We start from the raw sequence: 27,428 nt of genomic DNA, 5'->3' as shown, positions 1-27,428 counted from the left end.
GTTAAACGTGAAGTTTTGGTTTGGTCTTTCCTTGGACATCAACCACAACTTAAAATATTACTGATAAGATATTACTTAAAATTCATCAATTCAGACTCCTTCAGGCTCTGAAGATGTATGAAGTATTTTAAGACTACACAAATAGCAGATATTTCTGAAAGACTTATCATCCACCAGAATTTCCAGATACACTGTTTAGACTTCTAGTTTTACAAAAGAAAAATATTTGTGTCTTAAATGCTCTTTCCAAGAATACAGATACTACAAAATGTAATTCAATCTGAGTAACAAAATATTCTTTTTATGAGAACAAATCTGGGAGGTTTCAGAAGTCTAAAGAGCTGAGCATGTGATACTCAATCAAACACACGTGACCATCCAGAACACACCAGTGGAGAGACTACAACTATCATATAACACTACAGGGAAATCTGTTTGGTAAATTATTCAACTAATGGACATGACACAGAAGAAGCGATTAGAGGCAAAGTAGAAAGTCTGCAGGCTTCAAGCAATCCCTAATTTTTAATTAGTGAAACATTCTCTCCAGCCTGATACACTTTTTTTTTTTTTTTAAACCTTTTCTCTTCCATCTGTCAGCAAGCAGCTCACCACCTTCAAATCAGCCAGTAGGAAGCTGCCATGCTAAGGCAACTGATGTAATTAGAGGGCACTGCATGCATATCAAGTGTTGAATGCAACAACATGAACGTTGCATTTTTAAAAACACTAGGCATCACTTTCAGTTTTTAACTGAAGGAGCGGTACGCAGCACTATGCGGTTTTTTTAAGGTTCAATTATGCTCTGCAGCAACAATTCCTATAATGCATCTGGACTTCCTTCTCAAGGAGAAGTATTGATACCATCAGTGCATTCACAGCTACTTTTCTGTTCCAATCTGTTTTTGCTAAGATATATTTTTGGGGATGAAGAGTTCAGTGCATGATGTCTTTCCTTGTAAGTTGCTTATTTCCTTCCTACATAACAACTAAATAATTAGGTAGATATACTTGAAATTTAGTAAGTAGATAACAGCAGTAAATGACAAGCAAGTATGCTTTGTTTTGGTTCTGAAAGTACAAAAAACTAGTCATTTTCTTGGGCAACATTAGCTCTAAGTATTAAAAAACAGCACTTGGTTTTATACCTCTGCGTATTTTTAATGTCATTTTATATTATTTTACTATTTAAAGCATGAGACTGTATCTACTATACAGGCTCATAAGAACTGACAGATCCACAAACATTTTAGCCTTTGATCTCCAGAACTAATCTTCTTGAATGGACATGTATCACTGCCCAGGCTTCCAACCATAGTCTTTAGATCAGATTGCAAGACTGGGATAATATTCTGCCATCATTTTAAGTACTTCAGTATATTTAGAAAAAACAAAAACCAATAAAGATGCATTCAACTATATTGCCAAAAATTTTTTTTGTTGCTATTTAAAACCTGGAGTCTTTTGTGAAATTTTTGATATGAGGAAACAAATTTCCAGTCTCCTAGAATCTCTCAGAAGACATTCTACACCACTTCTCCTGCAAGGATGAGCTATTTTTTAAATAAACATTTTTTAACATATGCATCCTTATTTAATATGCTATGCTAATATGCTTTATAATACTTAATATGCTACACTGAAATTCTAAACCAAACAAATCCTATTTCCAGAGTACTCAAAATTATTTTATGAAGAAAGCTGTATTTCCAGGAAAAGTTAAATAATATCAACAACTTAGAAATTTATTTTCTTCTTTTTGCATATATACCTATTAACTCTGATGAGACAGTATGCCAGGTGAGATTTTACATGAATAAGCCCAGAAACTCATGAACTTAAACAATCCCTTTAATATAATAAACATATCCAACTTTCAAATACAAATTGGAACCAATTAACAAAAAAGATACTCAAAACACAACTTTCAGAATATCAAAGAAGGCTTTTGCAAAACAGTGCACATTTATTTGAGGTATAATATCCATGAAAAAGAAAAAAAAACGAAAAACCCAACCATCAACATTTTAAAATAATTTTTACTCAGCAAGGCAAGAGAAGTTAGGTGGCACATACAGAGTTAACAGATGTAAACAGTGAAAAAATATAGAATGTTAATATCATCCAACCCAAAACTTTGGTTATGAAAACTGAAATAACTCAATGTTTTAAAGAAGAATAAACCAGAGGCATGCAAAATATTATTTGTAAAAATACATTCATCCAAGTGGCTAAGTTACAAGCAAGTGAGATGGATTTAGCAATGCAATTTTATTTTTTTAAATTGATTGTCAGTTTTCCACGGAAGTGGAATGCTTGATGAAAAGCTTTCACTCTTCTTCAACCCACTGGTAACTGAATTTCTGAAGACTCCTAATATGTGCTGCCAAGGAGGTTTGGGTAATCGTGTGTTCATGATTTAGCGTGATATATAACCTCAGTCAAATGCTACAAGCAAATGGTGCGTGATCTCTTACCATTTTGGAAGGCAAAAGCTTGGAGAGCAGCCAAGTTGCTCCAGAAGGAATTGAAAGATTTTCATAGTTTTCCTCACAAGTGCAGTGACAAACTCCATGGTAAATCTGGTAAGCCACTTAATATTTTAATTGCAACACAGAATATATTGGCAACCAAGATATATTAGAGGAATCTGAACAGTGACCTGCAGTGCATGTGCTTTTCACAAAATCAAGTTTGTTTCACATACGCATCAGGAGTCTAAACAGCACAAGACTTTTCACATCGAAGCAACTGTATCAAGGCCATCTGTCTTAGATGCACCTACAAGTCCTTCTTGTCTTCTGCTTCACCTAAGCTGTTCTGAAAACAGACAGATTGAAAAATCTTATTTTACATTTGGCAAGATCAGAAACTGTTGTCTCCAGACAACTAGTCTACTATTTGCCCCTCCTACATTCATGCAATTTGCTCGCTATACACTCTTCAAGGCTGTAGTCCCATCAACACTACCCCACATAACACATCCACTCTGATCCCAATAGAGTAGCAGCCATAGAGCCTACTTCTTCTTCCTATTCACGTTAGAGTTGAACTGTGTAGCAGACTAAGAAAAAAATCCTTTTCAGCAAGCTCCGTCAACTGATTTATCTCTAGGAGTTGTATCTACTGTGTGCTTGGTACCTTATGTTCTTTTTGTTCAGAGGTAAACATAGCAAACTAAGGATGTGTGTTCTAGACCACAAGAAATGCAGCAGTACTGCTACGGGTCATTACACAGGGGAGCACAACAAAGACAGGACATGGATGGTGGTCTTAACTCTGGAAACACAGAGACCAACTGAGCAGTCTCCAGAGGAGTTTAGGGCGAGGTTGTGAATCAGTAAGCTGAGCCACACAGTAAAAGGGAGAGATTACATCCAGCTTAAATTTGCATTTTTTTTTCCAGCAGGAGCAACAAATTGCTTTTCTTGAAAAGCTGGTCACCAGAATTTTAAATCAGAAATAATGTATTTTCTCCCACATCACTACTTGTAAACAAGCTTTCATTTTTCTTGATACATTTTGGCTAAAACAGGCTGGGCCTGATGTTAGATATGGAACACACAAATGCCTGACAGTTAACTTTAAGAACGAGCAGTGCTCCCAGTTCTAGCAGAAATAATTATGTTATATATTCTGGGTATTATAGCCATGCATACATGTAAACCTGACCCAGCTGCTAATTCAGCTTTTGCTTGTTAATGTTTCCTTTTTGTATTTTGTACTTCAGTGTGAAGTTTTAGACTAGCTCGTTTGTAGCCTAGGTTGGGGTTTTTTTATTCTTGTGTATCAACAGTATTGCAACATTTGCAAAAGAATGTTTAAAGAACAAACAAAACAAAACAAAATTACTCTTGTAAATGATGTATATACCACACACACTACACCTATCACTTTCTTGAAGCTTTCAATTTGATTCTGGCATGCAAAACTATCTGAATCTTAACTTCCAAGTGACAGCAAAACTATGTCTATCAGTGATCTGAACTTTCGCACATGAAGCGGAAAAAAAAAAAGAAAATGCTAATATCTTTGCCTTCCATTTCTTGCAAGACAAAATTTTACTGTTTTGATGAAGTTTTAAGGAGTGTTGTCCATTGTAACTTTATGCTGTACTGAAGATTTTGGTAAATTCTCTTGCATAATAAACACGCAGCTAACATAATTTTGCTGGTACAATTTCAGAACATTGTGTTCATATAGTGAACCAGAACCACCTACCTGAAGCTGTTCATGTTCTTTCATAAGACGGTCATATTCTCTTTTAAGGCCTTCAGACTGCTTTTTAACTGCTGTCAGTTCATTAGTTACCTTGAGGTGAGCTGTAAAATACCAGAATTCATGTTTTAATTATTACTTGTATTCCTGCAGTTCCTCAGAGCCCTAGTCATGTATTAGGGCTCCACTGTACCAGAGAGCCCATCTTCTAGAAAAGTTTAAAATGGAGCATCACAGATGGATACAGGAAGACATGGGGGGCAGGAAGGGGAAGGAGAATGGCAGATGTATTCAGAACAGCAGCACAGGAAGCAGGAAGGGGCTGTGGGAAAGGTAAGGGCAAGACCAATAAACTGCTGGTTGGAGGTAACAAATTAGTGACAGTGCAGTCATCTGCCACATTGCAGAGGATAGCTCCAGAAAACCAAAACACCACAACCCTAAAACCAAACTCTGTCAGCCTTCTTTTACAAGGAAGGTAGAACTCAAACATCGAGCAGGATTTTAGCAAAGCAGCTGTGTCTGTATATCAAATGAAAAAAAAGGAATATATATTATTATAGGTGTGTAGTCCCCTTCTTCCACCCTTTTGCATATTTTACCATGCTTGAGATCATTCATTAGAAGCATCATTTTATGCATGAGAAGGCAGAAGGGGGGGGGGGCTAGACAACTGTAAACAGGCTTTTAACATGACAAAAAGTAATTGCTAAAGGATTCTGAAAGCATTCCTTCCCCACTACAGATCTAACAGTAATAAACTGAAAGCAAGTCTATGTTGCAGTACAAAACAGCCCAGGCCTCTACAGGGGGCTAATTTACAATGCAGGATAAATCAGCATAAAGCTTCATAAAGGCTCTTACTCCTAAACTGTTATGCAAGCATTCGAGTAAGGTCATGTAGATATCTTTATATTCCTCTGCTATAGGTATTTCAGGTATCTTTACATGCCTCTGCTGTAGCAGCACAGACATACCCTAAAACTTGATTTACTCCTGCTACAACAGAGAAACACTGTTAATGACCTATAAGGCTGCCTCACAGAGCTGCATTTTAAAAACAATCTCAGTGGTACAAATTAAAAAAAAAGCAGCAGCATTTGCTACTTCCCTTGTTCCAGCAATGTGACTGCGAGCTCCCTGATAATGACTGTTCTTTCCCAGAGACTTCTGAGATATTCAAGAACTGCAGCACATCTGTAGAGAATCTGTTCTCAGAAGACGAGAAACTAGATTTGTTTTCCTTAAGCTCCTAGCTACAACCATGCTGGTCTGAGCCGTATTTCACTTCAGGAGCTAGTTCCTAGTCCTAGTTCCTGAGACTCCAGGACGCAAAGATCTTGAACATCCCCCTACATGCAAAAAGGAAGACTCCCTATCCTAGTATTTCTGCTATTCATCCAATTTTTTCCTCTTTTATTAACTTGAATGTCTAGATTCAAATCATTCTTGTTTTAAAAGCCTACAAGTAGTCTTTCAGTAATATGACATTTACCTAGGCAGAAATTCTGATCTACTGAAATTAATTACAGTCAATCCTATTGATTTCAATGTAGTCAAAAATTCATCCTGCCTCTCCACAATTCTTTCTTTCTCTCCCTTACTCTTACACAGATATTCTCTGTCCTTTAATGCAATCTTGACAGCATCGATGCGAGAACTTTCTCTAAGGGTCTTGGTATTTGGAATAACCATCGTCTCCACACATCTGACAAGTCAAACCTCACTGCATTTATTCTCTTACTTCCTGACCATCTCTCTTCTCTTGCTATTCTTTAAAATATGCTACACACTATAATGAGCATATTAAAATTTGATAAACTACTGATCTTTAAGCTGTAGACAAAAAACATGCATATGCCATTTTGCCTCTTCAGTGATCTGCTAACTAGAAAACAATCTTGCTCTTTTATTTAATCATTCTTGTCCATAGTTACAGTGAAATATATCACATTTTTGAAGAAATCATAATTCAATGTCATTGATCTAACACTATTTGGCTGTTTTACAAGTAACAGCATACTATAGTTGCAACTAAAACCAACCATATCTCTAAAACATGAACAAAATATCTAAATGCATCTGTAGATCAAGAAAGCACACTACCCACCACATTGTTTCAATGCTTTGAGCAAAATAGGTATATGATAGGAATACCTCACCTAACCCTGGAAGGGGAAAAAGCAAAGACCAGATTGTCCCTTCCACCTCTGCTGGCTGTGGACAAGAAAGCCAACCTCATTCCTGTTGGGGCCACACAGTAAAAAGGAGCGTCACATCTTTGACAGCATGAGTTCCCCAGCAGGCCAACTTCTGTGGATGTCTTGTCAAACCACTGGAGACTGCCCATACGTTGCTGCTCAACTATGGTGGCATTCCATGAACAGTGCAATACAGTCAAATCAACCGTACAGATACATTCTTTTTGTCATACGGATCACATCATATAAACACTCAACCAGCATAAAATAGAAAATACTCTGTGCACAGTACAGTCAGTTTTTTTCTGGTTTCCATCTGGCTTTTTACTTTGCCTTGCAGGAGACAGAACAGCTGCTCTGGAAGCAAGCAGAACCCAACAGCTGACCATTCCTACCAAGTAAATGCATGAGCAGCCATCAGGTGAGAGATGCTGCTTCCATGGTAATGCAAACAGCAAGAGAAATAGCTGGTAAATCCCCAAACTGGAATCCAGCCCCAATACTGCGAAAGGTAAACCATCCTTTTTCAACCCTCTCCCCCCTTAAAGAAAAGCAAAGAAAAACTCTTAAATCAGTATAAACTGAAGACATTTACAGAAAACTTTATCGCTTTACACTTAAGCATGTGACTACAAATCCATAAACTAATATAACATGTACAGTCAGGGAGAAATACAGAACTTGCCCTTCCCTTACTGCCTTCTCTGTATCCTGTTTGAGGATAAACAGCTTACTTCAGAGACTGGACTCCTCTGAAGCTGAGGCAAGACAAGGAATAAAATTGAAGACATTACCACCGACCAGTAGCTGTAGCAATTCTATTATTTCATTTCAGCAAAGATAGAGAACAGAATATTAGAAAAAAAATGCACAGTGGTTCTTCAGGCATTCTGCTGCACAGCTACTAGTTCTTGGTTGACTAAATCACCTGGCTTACAGGGTTTGCTACTAAGTAAATTTGGTGTAGTCTGGAACTTAAAATTAGTATTGCTCATAGTACAACTTCTAAAACCCAAATGATTTGGACTACTTTATGACTATGAAAGATCCCTGTGCTTTGAGAGTCTTCAAGCTTTTACAAAGTTGAGAAAGGGCTATTCAAGTTAAGAATTTAGGCACAGATGGGAGAAGAGATTCACCTTAGATAGCCAACAGGTATGCTGTAAAGCTGGGAACAACTCCAGTCAGTTAATTCCAGACTAATTCTGAATTCAGTGCTTAAGATATAAAGGTCAGATAAATTTTAAAAAAGGCAAGGCCAGAAAACTACAGAAAGTTGCTCCAAGTAACTTAATCTCAAATGAAACATTATTACAAAGGGATTTTACAGCATCTTAAGATGGTACAAAGGGCCTCGTATAACAAAATCTTGCTTGCTATATACAACATCATCCCTTTGAATTAACAAACATGAATATCAACTTGTGTTGTATGTGACATTGTGCAATGGCTCCCACCATGGTTATGATCTAGCAGTTAAAAAGCAAAGTTAAGTAAAATGGACTTTGGTTCTAAACCTCTGTCATTGGCTCAATAACATGACACTCTGGCCAGTTCATTTAACTGACTTGTATCTCATATCCCCAGCTTACAAAAGAAAGCTGATAAAGGTTGAGGGCACTGGAGTGTTTCGATAGAACTCGACATAAATACAGTTTTCATATATGTCACTAGCCTGCCCATGAACACAAAGGCCCAACTGAACTCACTGGTGGCAACAGTTCTATGAAATGTATTCATAATGTCTGTATTAGTTGTTCGTATCTTCCCAATATTCAACAATCTTAGGGTTTTTAAGCTACAGTTGTACATCTGCACGTGCATACCTTCTAGAATAGTCACCAATGAAAAGCAGTTCTAAAACCAGCCCTCCACACCAACTGCTGCTTTCCTACTCCTGTCTCCTACCCTGCTATGCAATTATGAAACAAAAAACTCATGTGTCAAATTCCGTATACAAAACAAACCTGATTAAAGCATGCAGAGAAGTTTCATCAGAATTTCCTCCTGCCCTATTATAAGCTTAGGACAACAAAACATATTAAAGATTTTTTTCAGAAAGAGCTGGACTGCAGTTCAAAAGCACCTAAATGACTTTGACGATTCAGTACAAGTACAGAGAGTGAAATGTTAATGGCAGAGTCAAAGAAATGTTATCTCCAGATTTCTTCTCAGTGTGGCATGACAGACACTGCTCAAAAATGCAGTAAGGTCACAGCTCAATAACTGCACACAGGTGCTGGAGACCACAATGACCATTATGTGATTATATATATAGGCGGAAACTTTTGGTGCACATCATTTGCCATGAAATACTATTAGAAGAGTGAGGGATCAATCAGCTGGACAGGAGTTTGCCAACAGCCTGTTCTGCTGCAATACTTGTTGTTCTGTATAAATTTCTGTTGTGTAAATAATGCTGTAGCTTTTACCGTACACTAGGACAGTGTCAGCAAAAAGATGACCCGAGATAACAAGAAAGTGAGACAGTGCAGCATTGTAGAAGTCTCCCTCTGACCAAAGCATCCCATAATAATAGAGAGTTCAACAGTCAATATTTTCACAGTGTGGGATCTGTGAGTGGGAAAAGAAAGTTACAGCACTGAAAAGTTTTCGTTTCTCTTTCTCCCCTCCACCCTGATCCCAAAACTGTAAGGACAGCTGCTTTATGAAACTTCTCTCAGACTCTGACCTCTTCTCCAGCTGCAGATAGTTTGCTTTGTTGTATGTTTTTGGATAATTTCCAAAAATTTCATCAAAATGAAACAGAGGAACATACCAGTACTTACAGTTACGATACTTGTCACAATTAGCATTTTGCACAAATAAAAACTGCAGAAACATCACATTTTTCAGAAAAAAAACCCCTACTGCTGCAAATCTGAATTACAGATGCTTACCACCAGCACCACTATCACATCACTTATTCTTTACCCAGAAAAAATCCTGTAGCTCTGACAGCAGCCACATTGACAGTCCTTAATTACCCGAGTCAACATTTTGTCAGAGAAGTATATAACGTGCAGTATGAGAAATATTTTCTCACCTCTGCACCCTGGCTTACTAAATCCTAGGAGTACTCATATTTATTCCTAGACACCAGTGAGACGTTTTTCATAATACACATGTATCAATAAAATGCCATCTCAGAAGGTTTCTCCAAAGTCATGTTATTACATGTCCAGGTATGCTAAAAATGGATTTAGGCTCTGAAACTACTAGCCCACTGCTGGGTGCCTATAAAGCCCCCAGTATGCGAGTCTGCAATAAAGGAGGGAAAAAAGCCCCCTTGCCTTCACTTTGTCAAAGTGAAATAGGGCCTCAATGAGGATAGGAAAATCAAGTCCGAAAATAAAATTTATTTGGCTGAAACCTTTGTTACCTCATTTCCTCAGATCTTTCCTCAGATTTAGTAATTACACTACTCATAGTTTTTCTCCCTTGCCTTGTTTTTCCATTCTTCCTCTGCACCCACTCAAAACATAGTAAGTAGCAAAATATCTTCCTAACTTAGAATCTTACTTACGGTCAATTAGACAAAAAGATAAAGTAGACTGTAGTTTCCACATGAAAGGTAGAAAGCCGAAGAACTAGAGATGAATCTCCTGAAAGCCTGCAATAATTACTGTCTATGTTATAATTTCAGTCAGAAATACAGGAAGAGGACATATGTAGTATTTGCTCTGCTAGAAGTAGTAAATACTACATCAAAACCTTACAGAAAATTCAGGTCTCCTCTAAAGTCAAAGCCCTGATCTGATATTAAACTGAGGTACTGATATTTGAAGCAAACTTACAATTAGGACTCCTTCTGAGTGCCACTCTATTGAGATATTCCTCTTTTCACCCTATCACAACAGGTATTTGAAACTGCTTGATGCAAAAGATCAGATATGTTTTTCATTGAAGCAGCAAAACAATAGAAAAAAAAGGCTCTTACTGATATCATAGCAGAAAAAACAGGAAAGATTTTTCTTATACCAGTTTTGCTTTGTTTCACAGGTAGGGGACACCAATCCACCCCTCAAAAAAAACCAAAAAACAAAACAAAACCCAAAAAACACTTCCACAAAAAACACCAGGGATATGACTTCATGGGCACAAAAGGATAACTTTAGTCATGTAAACTCAGTGACATTCAACAAACCAAAAAGCTTGTCTCACCTCTTTTTAATCTGAACTTTGATTTTGGGTAATGCATTACTCAGTGAGCATGAAACTTAACGCTTACCTGCTGAGTTGCAGAAGTTTCAAAAGAAACCAGTAAGTTCAATTCACATGAAACCTCTAACTCTCCATACAAAGCTGCATCTAAAGAAGCATTTATTATCAAGTACTTCAAGCTTGTTGGCTATTGATTGGCTCAAATAAAGTGTAAGAAAAGCTACAAAAACATAAGACAGACATACCGTAACACTATCTAGCTGATGATGGCAATTAAAGTAACCATGAAGTTTTCTGTTTGTCTTTTTTTTTTTTTTTTTTTTTTGGGGGGGGGGGAAATGGTGTTGAAAATATTTTCTGACTCATTCCTTAAAAAGACCCTCTCCCCAACTTTCCCCCCTAACAAAAGCCTGAAGCATGCCTTAATTTATACACCTTTTGGGTGGACAACAGCCTGCAGGGAGAATGCAGCTGAAACAGCATGTGGTAAATCTATTTATTCCTTAGTTTTCTATAGCATTCCTGACTGAAAAGCTTACATTATATTAGTGTTACATACCACCAGTTAGTCTAAATAAAACATATGCATTTATATTTTTCATTGATCCTGTCACTTCAAAGGCAGCTTTCCTCCCTTTCTTTAAGAAAACAGCAGGAGAGGGGAAAACCCACAATCAAACCTGCCTGGGAATGTGAATTAATGAGACCCTCTATTTAAAAATTCAGCTTGACTTGAAGCAACAAGAAAATAGCTGTTCTGCAGTTCTTGTTTGTCTTCCCAGTGGACAATGAAAAATGATTCATAAATTATTTGGAGTTGCTATTTTTGCAGCTTTGTAGCAGTGCTACGCAACATGGAAGTACTACTATGTTTTGATGACAACATGCTATGCGCTACCATGAAAATATGTATTTTGTAACAGCCTGAGCATCTGATTAATGCTTACAAGGTCACAAGCAGTGTTATCATAAAAACATTAATTTTGGATGGGCAGCTGTTCATAAGCATCACACACCCTGACAGATCCAAATAGGACAAAACCAAACAGGTAAAATCTGCTTCTATCTCAGTTTGGATTCCTAAGAAAGCAGCTTTGACCACCTAAACATTAAACATGGAAACTGCTAGCAAAAGCGTCATGCTACAAACCCGCAAGGAGCATTTCCTTGTAGACTGGAAAAAAAACCCCCAAACCCAAAAAACTAACACCACTGTTGCAGGAGACACATTTAGAATACTAGTCAAGAACTTACCTGCTACCTAACCTAAAAGCCACATTATGCAAAAAGCTTCAACCATGCATTTCCCCTTTTTATACAGGGAGATTGCCTGTTACATATGACAGGAAGGATCAGCTTGATGCCTTCAGCAACAAGTATTTGATACCTTATCCAGCATATCATTGATGAGGACAAGTCAACATCACTTAAATATAGCAGTTCGAGTTATGAACAATTATAACTAAGGTGCTCAAGTTACAAGATGTATTTTCATAATGGAAACATTTACTAAAAGATGGTGATGGTATGTTTTAAAGCTCCTGGTCAAATGGAAAAAAAAACCTAAAACAAAGTATTCCATAAACTGATGAAGTTAGTTAATGCTACACCTAGATAAAATTTTTGATCTACAGCGTTGAAATTATCTTTTTAATCGCAAAAAAAGTCCTAACCGATATTTACCATCTGATGTCTTCTGTAACTCTGCTTTCAAATGTACAATTTCTTTCTTTAGTTTTTCATCGGTTGCTTCTGCTGACTCTTTCTTTTTACCGCTCCCTTTTTCATTCAAGGCCTATTAAAAAAACCCCACAGTTACTACAGTTAGTTTTGGTTTAATTAGCCTAAGATATTAATACCAAAAAAACAGAGAATGTCAGCTTTGATCTTGAGAAGTGACAGGTTTTATCAAACGCCTACAGAACAGGCAGGTACTCAGTCATCCTAGAAAAACAAAAAAAGAAAAAACTGGAAAAAATATGCTCCATGTTTTAAGTTGATATGAAGTGTTGTAATAGTATGTAGTCTCCTGCATAAGAGTACATGATATCTCTGAATCAAGCCCACAACTTCTGTTCAGGCTATAAATGGCTTTTTGAAAAGACATACACTGGGACTGCAAGTGACAGGACCCCATCATGTTTATGTATAACTTGTTCTAATAATTAAACCATCCGTATTTAAACTGTGCAATATATCATTAGAAGTCTCTCCTTGCAGGTTTATAGCTACTTCTTTAATCTTTAGAATACTTTGATACCCAGATTAGATATCCACTGAAATTCAAGTAAAACTAAGAAAGCATTCAAGATCAGCCCTGTAAATACTAGATACAAGACCAGTGTGCTTACTGTACTCTGAAAACACTGGTACTATTTTACTTACTATGCATGCTCTTATCTTTAAGACAATTACTATTTGATGACTTAAAAGTATCATTTATTAAGGATTAGACCCCCATACTTAGACTCTCTGCTCCTACAGCTTCTACTTGCCCACCAAACATCATCCCTGTTATGGAAAAAGCAAAGACAGTGGTAAATATTTAGAAGGAAGAAGAAAAGCAGAACAACTGAGATGAACACCTGTTAGGTGAACTCATGATATCAAAGAGAGATTATAAGGCATCGATGAGGGCAGAAGGGAAAGATTACTTCAGGCAAAAAAAAAAAAGAACAAAACCTGTTGATAAAACTTGGGAAACAATCCAAAGAAAAGAGCTGAAGAGAATTTCCCAGATGCAATTTAACCCAAGAGCAGAGATTGCATTAGACTGCTGGTAACAAATCTGTAGTCAATTTGTCATGAAATAAAGCTACAGGGGCTTCACACTGACTCCTTTACTTCTGTTCTCATCTCTTTCTACTAATACACAAAAAGCTATTTCTATTAACTTTTATCTTAAGTCCTGTGCTCCATGTAACTACTGAATAGGGACCAGCGCAGACCTCACACTCTAGGACAAATACACAGTATTTACACTAACAATTATAAACGTTGTCCTAAATGCAATTGCTCTCACCTCTCTCTGGTGGTAGAGTGAACATTTGTAAAGAAAGAAATGCAGGGGCCAAGCCATGGAGGACCCTAAGCCATACTATCTCTATAATGTTATAATAAACTAATTCTGAACACTTTGCATCTTGAACAAGGTGGAGATCTACCTGCAGCATGCTGGCTGGACCTGTGGCTACCGTATTTTTAAAAAAAACACGTAATCAAAACCAAATAGAAACAAAGACAGGAAGGCTACAGTTCTAGTTTCTGGCTATCAATTACAAGCAGCTAAGAGAACGTGTCACTAGGGAAACACACACCTAAGAATGAAGGCAGCATAAAAAGAGGACTTTCAGCTGAATCCCAACAGGACAGAGAAAATGCATACCAGGATGCAGTAGTGACAGATTCCACGGCTGAGGCTGGGAGTCCATAACATTTTGGCAAAATACCAAATTCCAAAAATTCAGAATCATTGCATATTTTGAGGAATACCTAAAACACACTCCACTGACGCTTATTTTAAAATCTCTCTCTCAAACAACAGATTCTTTTGCATGCCTTTTAGTACTTTTTACCCAGAGTCTGTTCTTACCATCTGAAGATTTATTATTACGGTGCTAGTAACCACAAACACTGCTCCAAAGAGAATGGAAGAAAACCTGGACATACCTGCAGTAAATTTTGTTTTGACAATATGCTGTAGTGAAGAGTCCTGTAAACATCTTCACACACTGGGTATCTGCACTTTGGCTTATGGTTCAACCGCTTCCAACAGAATTTGAACTAACCAATGACAAGAAAAGACTTCTTTGCCAATTTCCCTTCCCTCATCCAACTGTACACTGAACCACAGAAAAATGATAGCTTAATTTTCTCCATTCTTCTCATAAAAATAATATGTCTTTGGTCCACTGGTGGGTCTATTTTTCTTTAAGTAAGATATTTTCAGTAATATCCTCATGAACATTACGTCAGTTCCTTACTGGGACAGGGAAAGTCTAGCTAGGTAGTTGGCTGACCCACCATAAAAATAAATAAATACAAAGACCAATTTTATTAGTTAGAAAAGACACTTCAGGACTGGAGCAAGTTCTGTTTATAAGAAATGGTCAGCAGCAGAGCCGTTGTACTGGAGGCTTCTCCATACTGGACTGCAATAGCCTTGACATAAACAGCCAACTGTTTAGGGTAAGAAAGATTAAGATTAGCGCCTCCCTCTATTTTGCTAAGATTAAATTCAAAGAAATATTTTAAGTAAATGTTAGTATTTTGATGAGTTTCAAACTGGAAAGACAGAACTTCCTTCATTTATTTGAATTAGTTTTCTTTCTTAATAAGATGCTACTGAAATTTTTATTCAGTATTCTGAATTACAAATTGTAAGGAAATTGTTCTTACCTTTTCCTCACTGAAAAAAACAGCCCCAAAACATTTGGTATCAAGAAGTTTTAAAACCCACACCAGTTTTATACTAACTACCTGCTGTTTAATAAAATAACTGAAAAGGTTATAAGATACCTGCTGCAGCATTTCATTCTCAGTTATATATTTTTTGGCTGCTTCAGTAGTGTTGTTTACTTGCAATTCCAGAGCTGCTTGAGTTGCCATCCCTTTTGCCAACTGAGTAAGAAGGGTAACAGTACGTCTCAATACACTGGTGAAGAAACACAGTGAAGAGCACAATAATCCACAGCACAAATTAAAAAAACAAAACAAAACAGCAACACAAAACCCTTTTCTCTAGCTTCATATTAGATGTGAAACAAAAACACAAAGGACTGTTTAAGCACTTAAAGGGAAACAACCAGGCTCACCAATGACAAATAACAATGACATAATATACTAAGAAGTTGAAAAGATTTTCATCCATCAAAAATCTGAGCCCCAGCTCTGATTTTTACCTCTGCAGAAGAAAAATTCACAACCATTAAAGGGCCAGAGACCTGCTTTGCTTAAAGGTTGAAATACACTTAAATGACTTAGTGCTTTAAGTACAATAGATCAAGATGGGCAAGACCCAAGTAACAGTGTTATGGTAATAAGTATGATATAAAAAACTTTATTAAAGGCCTGACTAGGATAAAATTAACAATATGAACCTATTAATCCTCAGACTACTCTGTTGATACTGTATAGATCAGAATATACACGAAAGTTAGCACTCATATGGCACCTCAAATCCAAGCTTTGCAAATACCTTCCTTAGTCTGAACTTATGATTGCCTCTTTGCATCACTATTTTCATACATTATCTTGGAGTCTTTCACAATGATAATGTTGCTGAATCAAGGAAAGGCCAAGACAACAATGAATTAAATTAATTCCTATAATATATCTGCTCTTCAAAGGAAATTTGAAAATCCAAGTAATTGTCCTTTTCATAATTGAAAGAGCATTAACAGAAACTGTTAACTTCCCAGCTAAGCTAAAAAGCCACCCTACCTGCTTTTTATTGAAAGCTCATTTTCACACTTTTTTGGTTTTGATAAAAAAAAAAAAAAAAAAAGCTAGGGTCCCCATGCCCATATTCTTCCAAGGGGGAGTGTGTTTTATTACTGCTTATTAACTTACATCGGAAGAAACACAGATTAGAGAACAGGAGTCAACAAGACATCACTAATAAAATAGAGTCATAGAATCAATAGAATCATAGAATCATGTATTTTGGAACGAGTGCCACAGGTCATCCAGTCCAGTTTTCTGCCCAAAGCAGGGCCAGGTAGAGCAAGCTGCTCAGGGGCTTGTTCAGTTGCGTTCCCACCATCTCCACCGACGCATATTCCAGTCTCTCAGGGTCCCTGTTCCAGTGTTTGACCACGCTTGTGGTACAAAGTATTTTTCTTCTATCAAGTCAGAATTTCCCAGGTTCCAACTTGGGACTGTTGCCTCTTTTCCTTTCACTGTGGATCCCTGAGAAGAGTTGGCTCCATCTTCTCTACAATCTCTCACTAGGTAGCTGTATAAAGCAGTAAGATTCCCTCCCTTTACCTTTTCTTCTTAAAGTAGAAGCCTGGCTCCCTCCCTCTCTCCTCATACTTGATGTGCTCCAGTCCCCAAACCTTCTGATGCCCCTCTGCATTCGTCACTCCAGTATGTCAATATCTACCTTGTATTGGAGAGTCAAAGTTAGACACAGCCTGCAGATGCAGTCTGACAAGTGCCAAATAGAGGGGAAACACTGGCTGGCTACACTCTTGCTATTACAGCCCAATACACGATTGGCCTTCTTTGCTGCAAGACTGCATTGCTGTCTCATGCTCAACTTGCTGTCCACCAGGCCCTCCACGTCCTTTTCTACAAAGCTGCTTTCTACACAGCCAGTCAGTCCCCAGTCTGTACTGCTGTACGGGGTTATTCTATCAGATGTAGGGCTTTGCATTTGCCTTTGTTGAACTTCATAAGTTTTTTTTCAGAGCATCTCTCCAGTCTGTCCAGCTTCCTCTGAATAGCAGCCCCACCCTCCAGGACACTGACTCCTCTCTCCAATTTGGTATAGTCTGCAAACTTGCTGAGAGCACACTCCATCCCATCATCCAGGTTGTTAATAAAGACATTAAGCAGCACTGGCCCCAGTGTCAATCCCCAAGGGATGCCAGCTGGACTTTGCATCACTAATTACTATCCTTGAAGCACAAAGGTCCAGGCAATTTTCCGCCCACTTCATTGTCCACTTCTCCCGTGAGTATCTCTCCACAATTTGGCTATCAGAATACTATAAGGAACTATGTCAAAGACCTTACTGAAGTCAAGGCACGCAACATCCACTGCTTTCCCCTTATCCACACAGCCAGTGAACTCATTGCAAAAGGCAATAGGATTGATCAGACATGATCTGTCCTCAGTAAAACTGTGCTGGCTGTTCCCCATCACTTTGTCCTTCATGTCCCTAGAAACAGCTTTGAGGAAGATTTGCTCCATCACCTTTCCAGGGACTGAGGTGAGGCTGACTGGCCTGTAGTTCCCTGCATCCTCCTTGTCTCTCTTGAAGGAGGGTGTGACATTTACCTTTTTCCAATCATCAGGAACCTCCCCCAATCACCATGATCTTTCAAAGATGATAGAGCATGGTCCTGCAATGACACTGGCCAGCTCTCTCCACATGCTAGGATGCATCCCATCTGGTCCCACGGAGTTGCGTACATCCAATTTGTTCAAGCGGTCCCTAGCTGTATCTTTCTCTACTGTGGGTTATGTTCCATTCCCACAGTCTCTCCTAGAAGGCTCAGAGAATTGGGAGGCCAGATGGCAGACCTTGTGAAAACCAAGGCAAGGCTGGTACTGAGATACTCAATGCCTCAGCCTTTTCCATATCCTTTATCATTTGGTCCCCTGCCCCACAGAGTGGGCCCACATTTTCATTAGCCTTCCTTTTATTCTCAGCCCTTCTCACTGTTCTTCACATTCCTCTCTGGTTCCAGCTTTAGCTGAGCTTCGTCTTCCTACCACTATCCCTGCATGATGCAGCAATATCTCTGTATTCTTCCTGGGTGGTCCATCCTCATTTTTGCCTTTTGTGTACTTCTTTTTTGTGTCTTAGCCCAGTTAGTAGATCTCTGTTCATCCATGCTGGCCTTCTGCTTGACTTCCTCCACACTGGAATGGAGTATTCCTGTGCTCCGAGGAAGTCATCCTTGAAAATCAATCAGCCCTCCTGGGCTTTTACCTTCCATGGCAGTCTCCCATTGGATCCTGCTGAGGAGACACCCAAATAAGCTGAAACCTGCACTCCTGAAATCCAGGGTTGCAATTCTACTAGTTTTCTTTTTTCAGCTCTTTCAGAGTTTTAAACTCTGCAATCTCATGTTTACTGCAGCCATAGCTGCCCTCGACCTTCACATCTTCAACCAATTTTTCATTGTTTGTGAGCGATAGACTTAGCAAAGCATCTCCCCTAGTTGGGTGATCAATCACCTGGGTTAAGAAATTGTCTTCAACACATTGCAGAAATCTCCTGGATTGCTTGCACCCAGACCTATTGCCCTTCCAGCAGACAGCGGGGTGGTTGAAGTCTTCTTCTCCCTGAGTACCAAAGCCTGCAATCATGAGACTGCTTCCAGCTGTTTAAAGAATGCCAGATCAAGAAGAGGAAGTAGATGAAACAGTCTATAACAGGCACCTACCACAACACTACCTGTGTAGGCCTGTCCTCTGTTCCATACCCATAAGCTTTTGAGTGGGTTGTTGCCAGTTCCAAAGCAAAGCCCCATGCATTCCTGCCACTCCTTTGCAAAATGCTATCCATCCTCCTCTCCTTCCCTGCCTGTCCTTCCTGAAAAGCCTGTATCCATACATTGCAGCACTCCAGTCATACAAGCTATTCCATAACGTTTTTGTAATACCAATGAGGCCATGGCTCTGCAACTGTGCACAAGCTTCTAACTCCTCCTGCTTGATTCGCATGCTGTATGAACTTGTGTTCAAGAACTTAATATGGGTCCCCAGTTGTGCTGCTTTCACAAGCATAGTATGAAAGTCTTCCCCATCCTATTTTCCTCCAGATGATTCCCATCTCTTCCCCACGCCTTCACTTCCCTTCACAGCATGACAACCCTTCCCTGATATACTGAGTTTAAAGTCCTCTTCACCCACAGACTGTTGTCAAAGATACTCTTGCCCCACAGGACACAATCTTGTCCCTGTACAGCAGTCCTTGTTCCTAAAGAGGGTCCCATGATCATAGAAACCATAAAAGCCCTGCCAGCAAAACCAGCCATGCAGCCAGATATTGACCTGCTGGATGCATCCACCCCTACTTCAGCCTTTTCCCCTCACAAGGATTGACCTGAACAGCACCTGGGTCCACACACCCTTCATCTTTGTTCCCATAGATTTGTGGTCACTTTTGATATGCCAAGGTGCTCACAAGGATGAGCAGCAAGGGGTAACAGAGGACCAGACAAGCTTCAGCAGTCTTGCCACATCTCCCGCGATATCAAGTCACGTTAACAGATGGGTGCCTCTGTTCCCCGGGGGGGACAGTCTCTGGTAACTATGATCCTCCTTTTCCTCTCTGTGTGAACACTTGGTGGAGACTCAGCTGGCTCTGATACTTCTACTGAGAGGCAGTCATCTCCCTCACCTGTTCCCAGGGCACTGTACATATTCTGCAATTGCAGAACCACAGGTCGAAAAGGAGCTTTGTTGTATCGCCAGATGTGACAAGCTTCCACCCTACCCCATCTTGGGAGTTTCCATCCACCACTTCTTTGAGAGTCTTCAATTAGCCTCTGTGCTGAAACTAACCAAAACTGACCCGAAGAGTCAGCCAGAGGCATCCAAATATCTACTCGTACCTACACGTAGCCTTAACTTGGTTGGGTAGTAGTATACTGACAAGTCAACCCAAGGACCATGCTTCTCTCCCCCTTCCCTCCGACAGATGCAATGCTAGTTTAATGGGTAAACAAAATAACTCTACAAAGTACAGCCCTCTGATCTAGTCACTACTGTAGGAGCAGCTATTTTTTATAAATTTCACTGAAAGGCCAGTAGCTCAAAAAAGGCCTTAAGCAAACCTCTTCAAGAGCAGAAGAACTTATTTCCACAGTTAAACCCATTAGGGCCACCTGACAAGTCTTCTTCCTTAAGAGCTGAGGGTGAGAGTAAAGTCCTGGGTGACCAGCTTCTAATTCTAGTGAAGGACATAATCCAACTGTTCCTCTGTTGGAGCAGAGACCATGAACATATTTACCCATATTTACTTAGCCTTTCCACAGCAAGACAAAGAACATGATGCATTCCTACCACCATTGTGCAAGACTTTAGCCTTGTTTTCTCCAGAATTTTCCTGCTGAAGTTTTGTATGAACTTTTCCCTGACACATATTTGTGTACAATGCTCCTCATGAACTTCTCCTGGTAACAGTCAGCTAGAATGGCAATACATCAGTCCAAATGGAAGAAGTTTGTCAGAAGTCTCTGCAATTCCAGGCATTTTCTTATTCCCCGTTCCTCTTGTACATCTAGGGAATGTCATGCAACTCACTGGAAGAGCTACAGAAACGGGCCAGCATTCTTTGCTCAGTATCACCATAAAATATAGAAGCAGGAAATCTTCTGACCAATACTCCCATTCCTATTTATTCACATTATTTGTCCAATTAGTTTAGGTACTCCCTGCTCAGCTGAGAAGATTTGCAGGTAGTCTTGGCTGCTACTGGCTGATATAAAATGGTCCTTTCTGTTATCCTGTGTTATTAGCTGTATTTAAAACATCCCAAAAGCAATACCAAATTTAAGAGTATAATCTCACAGTAGGCCAGCTGTCATAAAGTGCTTGATCTGAAATAATATGAAACCTTCCTTGGAAGCTGAAACATTATCCCACAGATCCTAACTTTGAGCTTTAGATTAAATGGTCAAAGTCAGACTCAAGCTTGTGTCTTAACACAGTAGGACGCAATAATACCAGCTTGCAACATATTAGGATTATTTTAACAATGTTTTAGTTTGGGGGCTTTTTTTACTCCAATTTTCTTTGTTTAAAAAGAAGACATAGGGAATAAGTTTAAGGAAGGAAATAAGTATTCCCTGAAGAAACTTCTCCTTCAAAATAAATGTTTTCTCAAACATTCAAAATGTTTCTTTCCATGTGTTGTTCACATATCCTTCCAATCTTCAAACATTTGTAAGGTATTATTTTCCCTGATCTCATTTGCCTCATAGCATAGCCAATCTGCTTAATTCCTTTAATCTCTTGAAATCAGCCTTCTGATCTTTCTTCTAGTTGGGTTACTTTGTGCAATAGTTTTGTAAGAATCGCACTATGAAGAAATTAGAGAAGTGTTATACTTACAGCCAAAGAAATAAGGAAAAACCTGAGAGATAAAGGTTTCTTTGTGATCGGAAGAGTTTCATCTGAATATGATCAAAGGCATTGGTATTGACATTTACAGCCTTTTCACTCACATGAGCAGCTGAGTACTTCTTAACTTCTCTAATAGCATCTGTAAATAAAAACACATTGTTTTTATCCACATTTTTTGTTTCACATGTATGATAAACCAGTTATAATACTAGAAATATGTATTTGGGCTTTCTGCCCAGCAAATAGGCATAGCACAAGTAGTGGCATCATTTATGTTATCCATAAACTTTAATGATAAGCCTTGATAAAGCACTGAAGCAATAACACAGTTCTGGAGTTATGCCCAATCATTGCCCAAAACCTGTTTAAACAGTTATTTCCAATGCTTTCACGCAGTCATCAGGAATCAGGCCAAAGCAACACATTCTACAAATGTTACCAGAGACCCTACAGACAGTGTCAAAAAGTCACTGCTGTCAATCTGAACTAAAACCCAGCCCAGTGGACAAACAGTAAGAAGATGGAAGGAGAAGGGAAAAAGGAGAGACTGCTTCAGAAGTATTTGCCTCATATGGATTTTTTTTTTTTTTAAGCTAAGCATGTGTTTTAGTAATGACAGAAGCAGCATCTATTTTACACTTGAATTGCAGAGAAAAAAACTCTACTGCTTTCAATAACAGCCATCAAAATAGGAAGACTGCAGTAACACAGTGCTGAACATAAACAGAACCAATGGACTAAGCTACACCTTAGCTAACCTTCATCTGCCCCACTATATACTCTTGAAAGGAGCATAGAAACAAGAACTGATCCAGTAAGAGTTCATATTACAATCTATAAACTTAAGGCCAGCATACAGGCTAATACAACACCTAAAATCTCCTCCTGCACATCCACAAAAATATACTTTTCATGTCCCACCTTTATGCCTGCAACATTAAATTGCTGCTGCTTTTTCCTAGCAGACAAAAATCAACTTTACAGACAAACATGAGTAAGTAACATCAATTATGACTGTCTCTTTTACATGTTCATAAGTTATTAAAATATATTATATATATAAAATATATATAAAGTATAATATATATATTTTTTTGAAGTGAAACTTCAAACAATACAATGAAGACTAAGATCAAACAAAATTCCATACTCCTCTGCTATGGAAAGATTCCAGTCCTGCATTAATTTATCATCTTATGCTATGGCAACACTGCTTTACTTTACCCAAGTCTGCCTTTCCTTGAACATCAATGACTATCACCAACTCAAAAAGCAAACTTTGGTCAAAGTTTCTGACTGAAGTTCAAAGAGAGTAACTGAAATCCACCACTTTTCAATCTTAAGCCATTTACTGCAAGATCTACTGCTAAAGGATCTTCTAAAATAAACAGATGCTCATGAACATGTGATAAAAATGCTTATTTGCATTTCTAGTATTTTGTTTATTATTAGGAATACAGTCTTGCAGTCTACTGTGACCTTGTCATGCATGCAGCGCACTTCTCTCAGCACAGACAATAAAACCATACATTTTTTCTTTGTATTTAAATCAACTTGGAATTACATAGCATTTTCATTGTAAAGCACTGTAAACACTTCTCTCCTATCCATGTTGGTAAACTATTTCTATCACTGAAATACAGAAGATACTTAACAATACACAAACCATGCAAAGCAGCCAGGACAGACATTAAATGAATTCTGTCAGGCAGAAGGTCATCATTCAAGCTCAAATTTCACTAGAGCTTTACTCCTGCTTTATAGATCTCAGGATCTACTCACAACAAATGTAGCCAACAGCTGATTTGTATCTGTGCTGAGTAAGAGTACAAACAGCTTTAGGATATTTTTCTCATGCATTATTTTGACAGCAACTGAGAGAAAGAGTGCCATCTACTGCAGGCTGAGCAGCTCAGCCAAACACTGGTATCAGATCTTTCAAGTTCATTTTGCTTGTGCAAGAAAGTGAAACCAAGTAGCAGCCTAGATGCAGTTCCATTTTTCCCCCTCATTCACTGCTATATTACTACTGCATTTGGATTCCCAGCATTCACACAAGAACACAGTATAAGCCCTCTCCTCCTCTTCCAATCTGTTGTAGAACTGTTAAACAAATAAATCGTCTCCCATTAGGCTTGAATCCTTCCAATCAATCTACTGTCACAAACCTCATACACCTGCTAAATTTTTCCATTTGTTAAGAAATTATTTAACACTTACCAAGAAACAAGACGATCAATAAAACTATTATTGTAAGGAATGCCTTGTTCCAAAAAATTGCCATTTTGCTCCATAGAGGAATCATAAAAATCTTCTGCCATCTGTAAAATAACACTGTGTTATTCAAAAATAATTAAATACTGCAAGAAGAGCTTAAGCATAGTAATCTCACAGAGGAGAGCCTTGTTATTGATATGAGATCTAAGAAAGCAGTTTTAATTGCAAGAGAATTTGGATTAGGTGTACACAACTTTCACAGCACTTCAGCTCACTTGTCTTTTTTTGTTCATTGCCAGTACAGGCAAAGACAGCTAGTTTGACTTGAAAACATCTCATATAATAGCAGGTATTCTCCAGATGTTTTATTTTAGCTTTCACTTTAGTTAGTATTACTTTATTATCATTGTTCAGTCACTACTACAATACAACGAATTCAGGGATGGGGTAAAGAATGTAAAACCCATTCTGTCATTTTTATTTTCACCCACTTGTTCTCCTTGTTGCCAAATAAAAAAAAGACAACCCCCCTCAATGAATCAAGATAATTTCTACTGTTCTTTTTCTGAAGGCTCATCTTTTATACTGACCAGGTGAGTCGCTTAGTTTTAAAGTAAATGTTCAGATTGTTATTACATTCTAACTTGCAAGTAAAAACAAAAGGACAAGTCTCAGGTTTATATTCTAATGTCAAGGGTTAAAACCTCTTTCAAGAGCATAAATGTGCTGGCTAAGGAAGCAACTTCAGAGAGAAAAAGAGGTCCAAGTGTGGCGAAGAGCACGTCTTCATTTTAACAATCACCTGCCTATTCAATATTACTGCATGGATAGATCCACAAGAATTCTCAAGTTTGCAGCACAAAGGAAGAACACCTGGTATGCTCAGCTGAACTGAAACTCACCAGAGACAACAAACTAGTTAGTCCCTTTTTCTTCTGCAGATTAGAATCAGTGTTACTATGCAAATGAAGTAATACCTATTCATGCCATCAAGATGTAATGCAGGCATACTGGTATCTGATTACTCAGGTAAAATATCCAGTTTTTGTTAGAGTATTTGCACTCTCCAGAGACTGTTAAAATTTGTCATTCAGCAAAGCAGTTTCAAACCTACTAAGAATTTGATTCAAACTATGCTGTAGCATCATCTCCAACTTGTTCTGCACCAGAAAGAATTAAAATATTTTATCGCTGTATGTGCGCTAAGCTTATTTAAATCGTCTAGTATCATCTGAATGCTTCATAGCAGACAGCCATAATCTTTATCCACCAAAAAGCTAACTTTAATCAAGACCAAGTGACAACCCAAAGGAAGTCATATTGACCAACTCTTAGAATGTGTGTTTCTCCAAGTTTCATACTGATCTTCACTTAAAAAGAAGTGATTACCTGAGGTACTACCTTAGGTCAGCTATGCTGCCAAGCTATATTAAGGGTAAAAATAAGGTCTCTTTACTGCAAAATCTTCCTCTGTTACACTGTCATCCTTATTTTTCCTCCAGAAGCATAAACATTCACATATGTTAGTGCTGAATTTCCTTTTGGTGACAGAAGGCACATAAATACAATCCTTCCATATTATAATAGTGGCCAAAACTACGTATATTACATTCCCTTCGCAGTACAGTTCTGTCCTTTGGGGAACTTGCGTTTTTATTTTGTCAACATATGTTTTCTCCAGGAACTTAAAAACTTGCTGGCAAATTTGAAAAGGAGTTCAGAATCCCAGAAGAGTGTAGGCACAAAAGAGGCAAAATATCTGTTTGAAGACTGACAAGTGAGTAAATTGAAACTTTAAAGAACAGCAGGTTCACATCTTATTTTAACTGTGCCTGTTTTACCATTATGACAGAACCAACTTCCAAGCCACCAAGAAGTGTCTGGCAGAACCACTGCCCTTTGGTACTGTCACAACTGCTAAATCTTATCTTTAACCCCACCAGCTTCCTGTGACAGTGTTGTTAACAAGAGAATTGAACATGTCACATAAAGGATAAAGGTATTTCATTCTTTCAGAAACCACTGCTCAAAAGAATAACTGAACACTACAAACCAGACTCACTGAAGCTAGTGCAAAAATCTATCCTTTGTGTATCATTAAAAGCAGTGTGTTTAACATTTGAATAAACTTCTGTAGCGCTGCAGGTTATGAATTTGCCTTTCAGCTTCAAAGACTGGATTCAAAGCCCTATTTATACCATAAGTGAAACTTGCTCTAATACTCTCTACATACCCAGTATACGTCATCAGCCTTCAGACATTTTTGCAGCTAATTTCCTCACACATAAAGCATTATTAATAATCTGCTGATTACAACTGCTGTAATATTTTTCACCTTCTCACATATATAGTTGCTTTTTTGACTAGAAACCAGTAGAAAATAGGAGAACTCAGTAATCTACATTGTAATGTTGAACTCCTCATGAGCTGGCTTGTAAAAATGGAGGTTAAATTAGATTTAAGAACAATTTCAACTTCTCAAGTTGAGGAAAACTAGGTATACTTTGATACTGGCTGTGGAGGATCCAACCAACTTAAAGACTCTTCCACAGGCTTAAGTATGCAATTGCTCACTCTACATGCTGCAAAGTTCTGTTTTGTTCTCTAACGTATTACTACAGTGAAACCTGCATTCTTTATTCTAAATATATCTAAAGTTGCAGAAAGCAAGTATTTAATCCTTTCACACAACTCTGAGACAGTGGCAAATTTTCTGAAAAGTTTTAAGGTTTCATTCCTTTTTTTTTTTTTTTTAATTACTGATGTTCTTCTGGAGAAAACAAAATTCTGTTTCTCTAGCTTCTTGTAGAAAAGCCAGCTTCTCTAGCTTTCCTTATTTATTAAAAAGAAATAAAAATAACATTACTGAAGTTAAACAGCTACTTAGAGGAAACAATCTTAAGACAGTAACGTAAGCCAGGCCTTTGCACACAATGAGCGTAATTAATACATTGTTTGTTACATTTCTTTCCCTTAATAAGGGCATTTATTTGACAAGAATGAATGATTTTTCGTAATGTCTGTATGGTGTTCCAGAACTACTATTAGTATGTTCTTCTTATATATGTTTAAAGATGCCTGCCTTACAGTAGTCCTGAATCTTTTACATCAGGCAGAAGTCTGCCCCCCCTTTTTTTTTTTAAACAAACGCTCACAAATTTCTTACAGCCCTTACAAATACTGCATACAGTTAGCTTTGAATATCAGATATCTGTTCCGCACCCACAATGCCTAGCGCACACCAAACCCCCGGAAAGTTGCTCCGGTGGTTTACTGCGTAAACTCGGTAACCAACTCCTGAGAAGGCCGCGTTGTGCTTTCATTTCTCAGGGAGTTTACATAAGATGCCCTCCTTCATGTGCCCACTCCAGAAATCCCAGAGGGAAGATGGGGAGAAGCCCAGTGCACACTTGGTTCCTACCTCAGAGGAGAAATAAAAGGCAGGCAGAGCACTAGGATTACTGCTATCTCCCCGTACAGGAAGATGGCAACGGCCGTCCACTGAAAAGTCATCTCGGCGGAGGCCTGCGGGGGACAGAGCAGCGCCGGGCATTAACGGCTCCCCCAACGGCCGCCGCCGTTCGCGCCGCCCCGCGCCCTTTCTCGCCGTGCCCCGCAGTTTCACAGGGAAGGATGTTTATAGTAACTCAACCACAACGGCGGGGAGGGGGGTCCCCTGCTGTACTCCTTCCCCTCGGGGCAGGGCCCGTCCCGGGGGGGAGACTCGACAGACGACCGTAAGGGATCCCCGCTCCCCGCCCGCAGCGGCCCCCGCGAGGGGCCGCCGCCGCCGCCGCCACCCCTACCCCCGCCGCCTGCCCC

The 27,428-nt window shown here is 38.7% G+C and overlaps 1 protein-coding gene across 1 annotated transcript; it reads right to left on the bottom strand.

Annotated features, from left to right (window-relative positions):
• Positions 1–1,833: 1,833 nt before the first annotated feature.
• Positions 1,834–27,349, bottom strand: BCAP29 (B cell receptor associated protein 29). The gene is made up of 7 exons (XM_026076043.1): positions 27,028–27,349; positions 23,610–23,710; positions 21,378–21,528; positions 15,102–15,237; positions 12,267–12,378; positions 4,222–4,322; positions 1,834–2,820 (listed from the first exon to the last, which is right to left on the bottom strand). Exons 1-7 carry the CDS (start codon positions 27,117–27,119, stop codon positions 2,782–2,784), a joined length of 732 nt encoding a protein of 243 aa, XP_025931828.1. The 5' UTR covers positions 27,120–27,349; the 3' UTR covers positions 1,834–2,781.
• Between the last annotated feature and the right edge of the window lie 79 nt (positions 27,350–27,428).

Source organism: Apteryx rowi, unplaced genomic scaffold, assembly GCF_003343035.1.
Source record: "Apteryx rowi isolate R43461 unplaced genomic scaffold, aptRow1 scaffold_423, whole genome shotgun sequence".
NCBI lineage: Eukaryota > Metazoa > Chordata > Aves > Apterygiformes > Apterygidae > Apteryx > Apteryx rowi.
This window is presented reverse-complemented; position numbering and strand designations above follow the sequence as displayed.

Bases quoted from the DNA above. Each gene is read 5' to 3' on its own strand.
- BCAP29 (XM_026076043.1), bottom strand. From the start codon at position 27,119: ATGACTTTTCAGTGGACGGCCGTTGCCATCTTCCTGTACGGGGAGATA. The intron at 12,379-15,101 runs GTATCTTATAAC...TTTTTTTAATAG, and splicing joins AGAATGAAATGCTGCAGCAG to GCCTTGAATGAAAAAGGGAG. The intron at 4,323-12,266 runs GTAAATATCGGT...GGTATTTTACAG, and splicing joins GTTACAGAAGACATCAGATG to CTCACCTCAAGGTAACTAAT.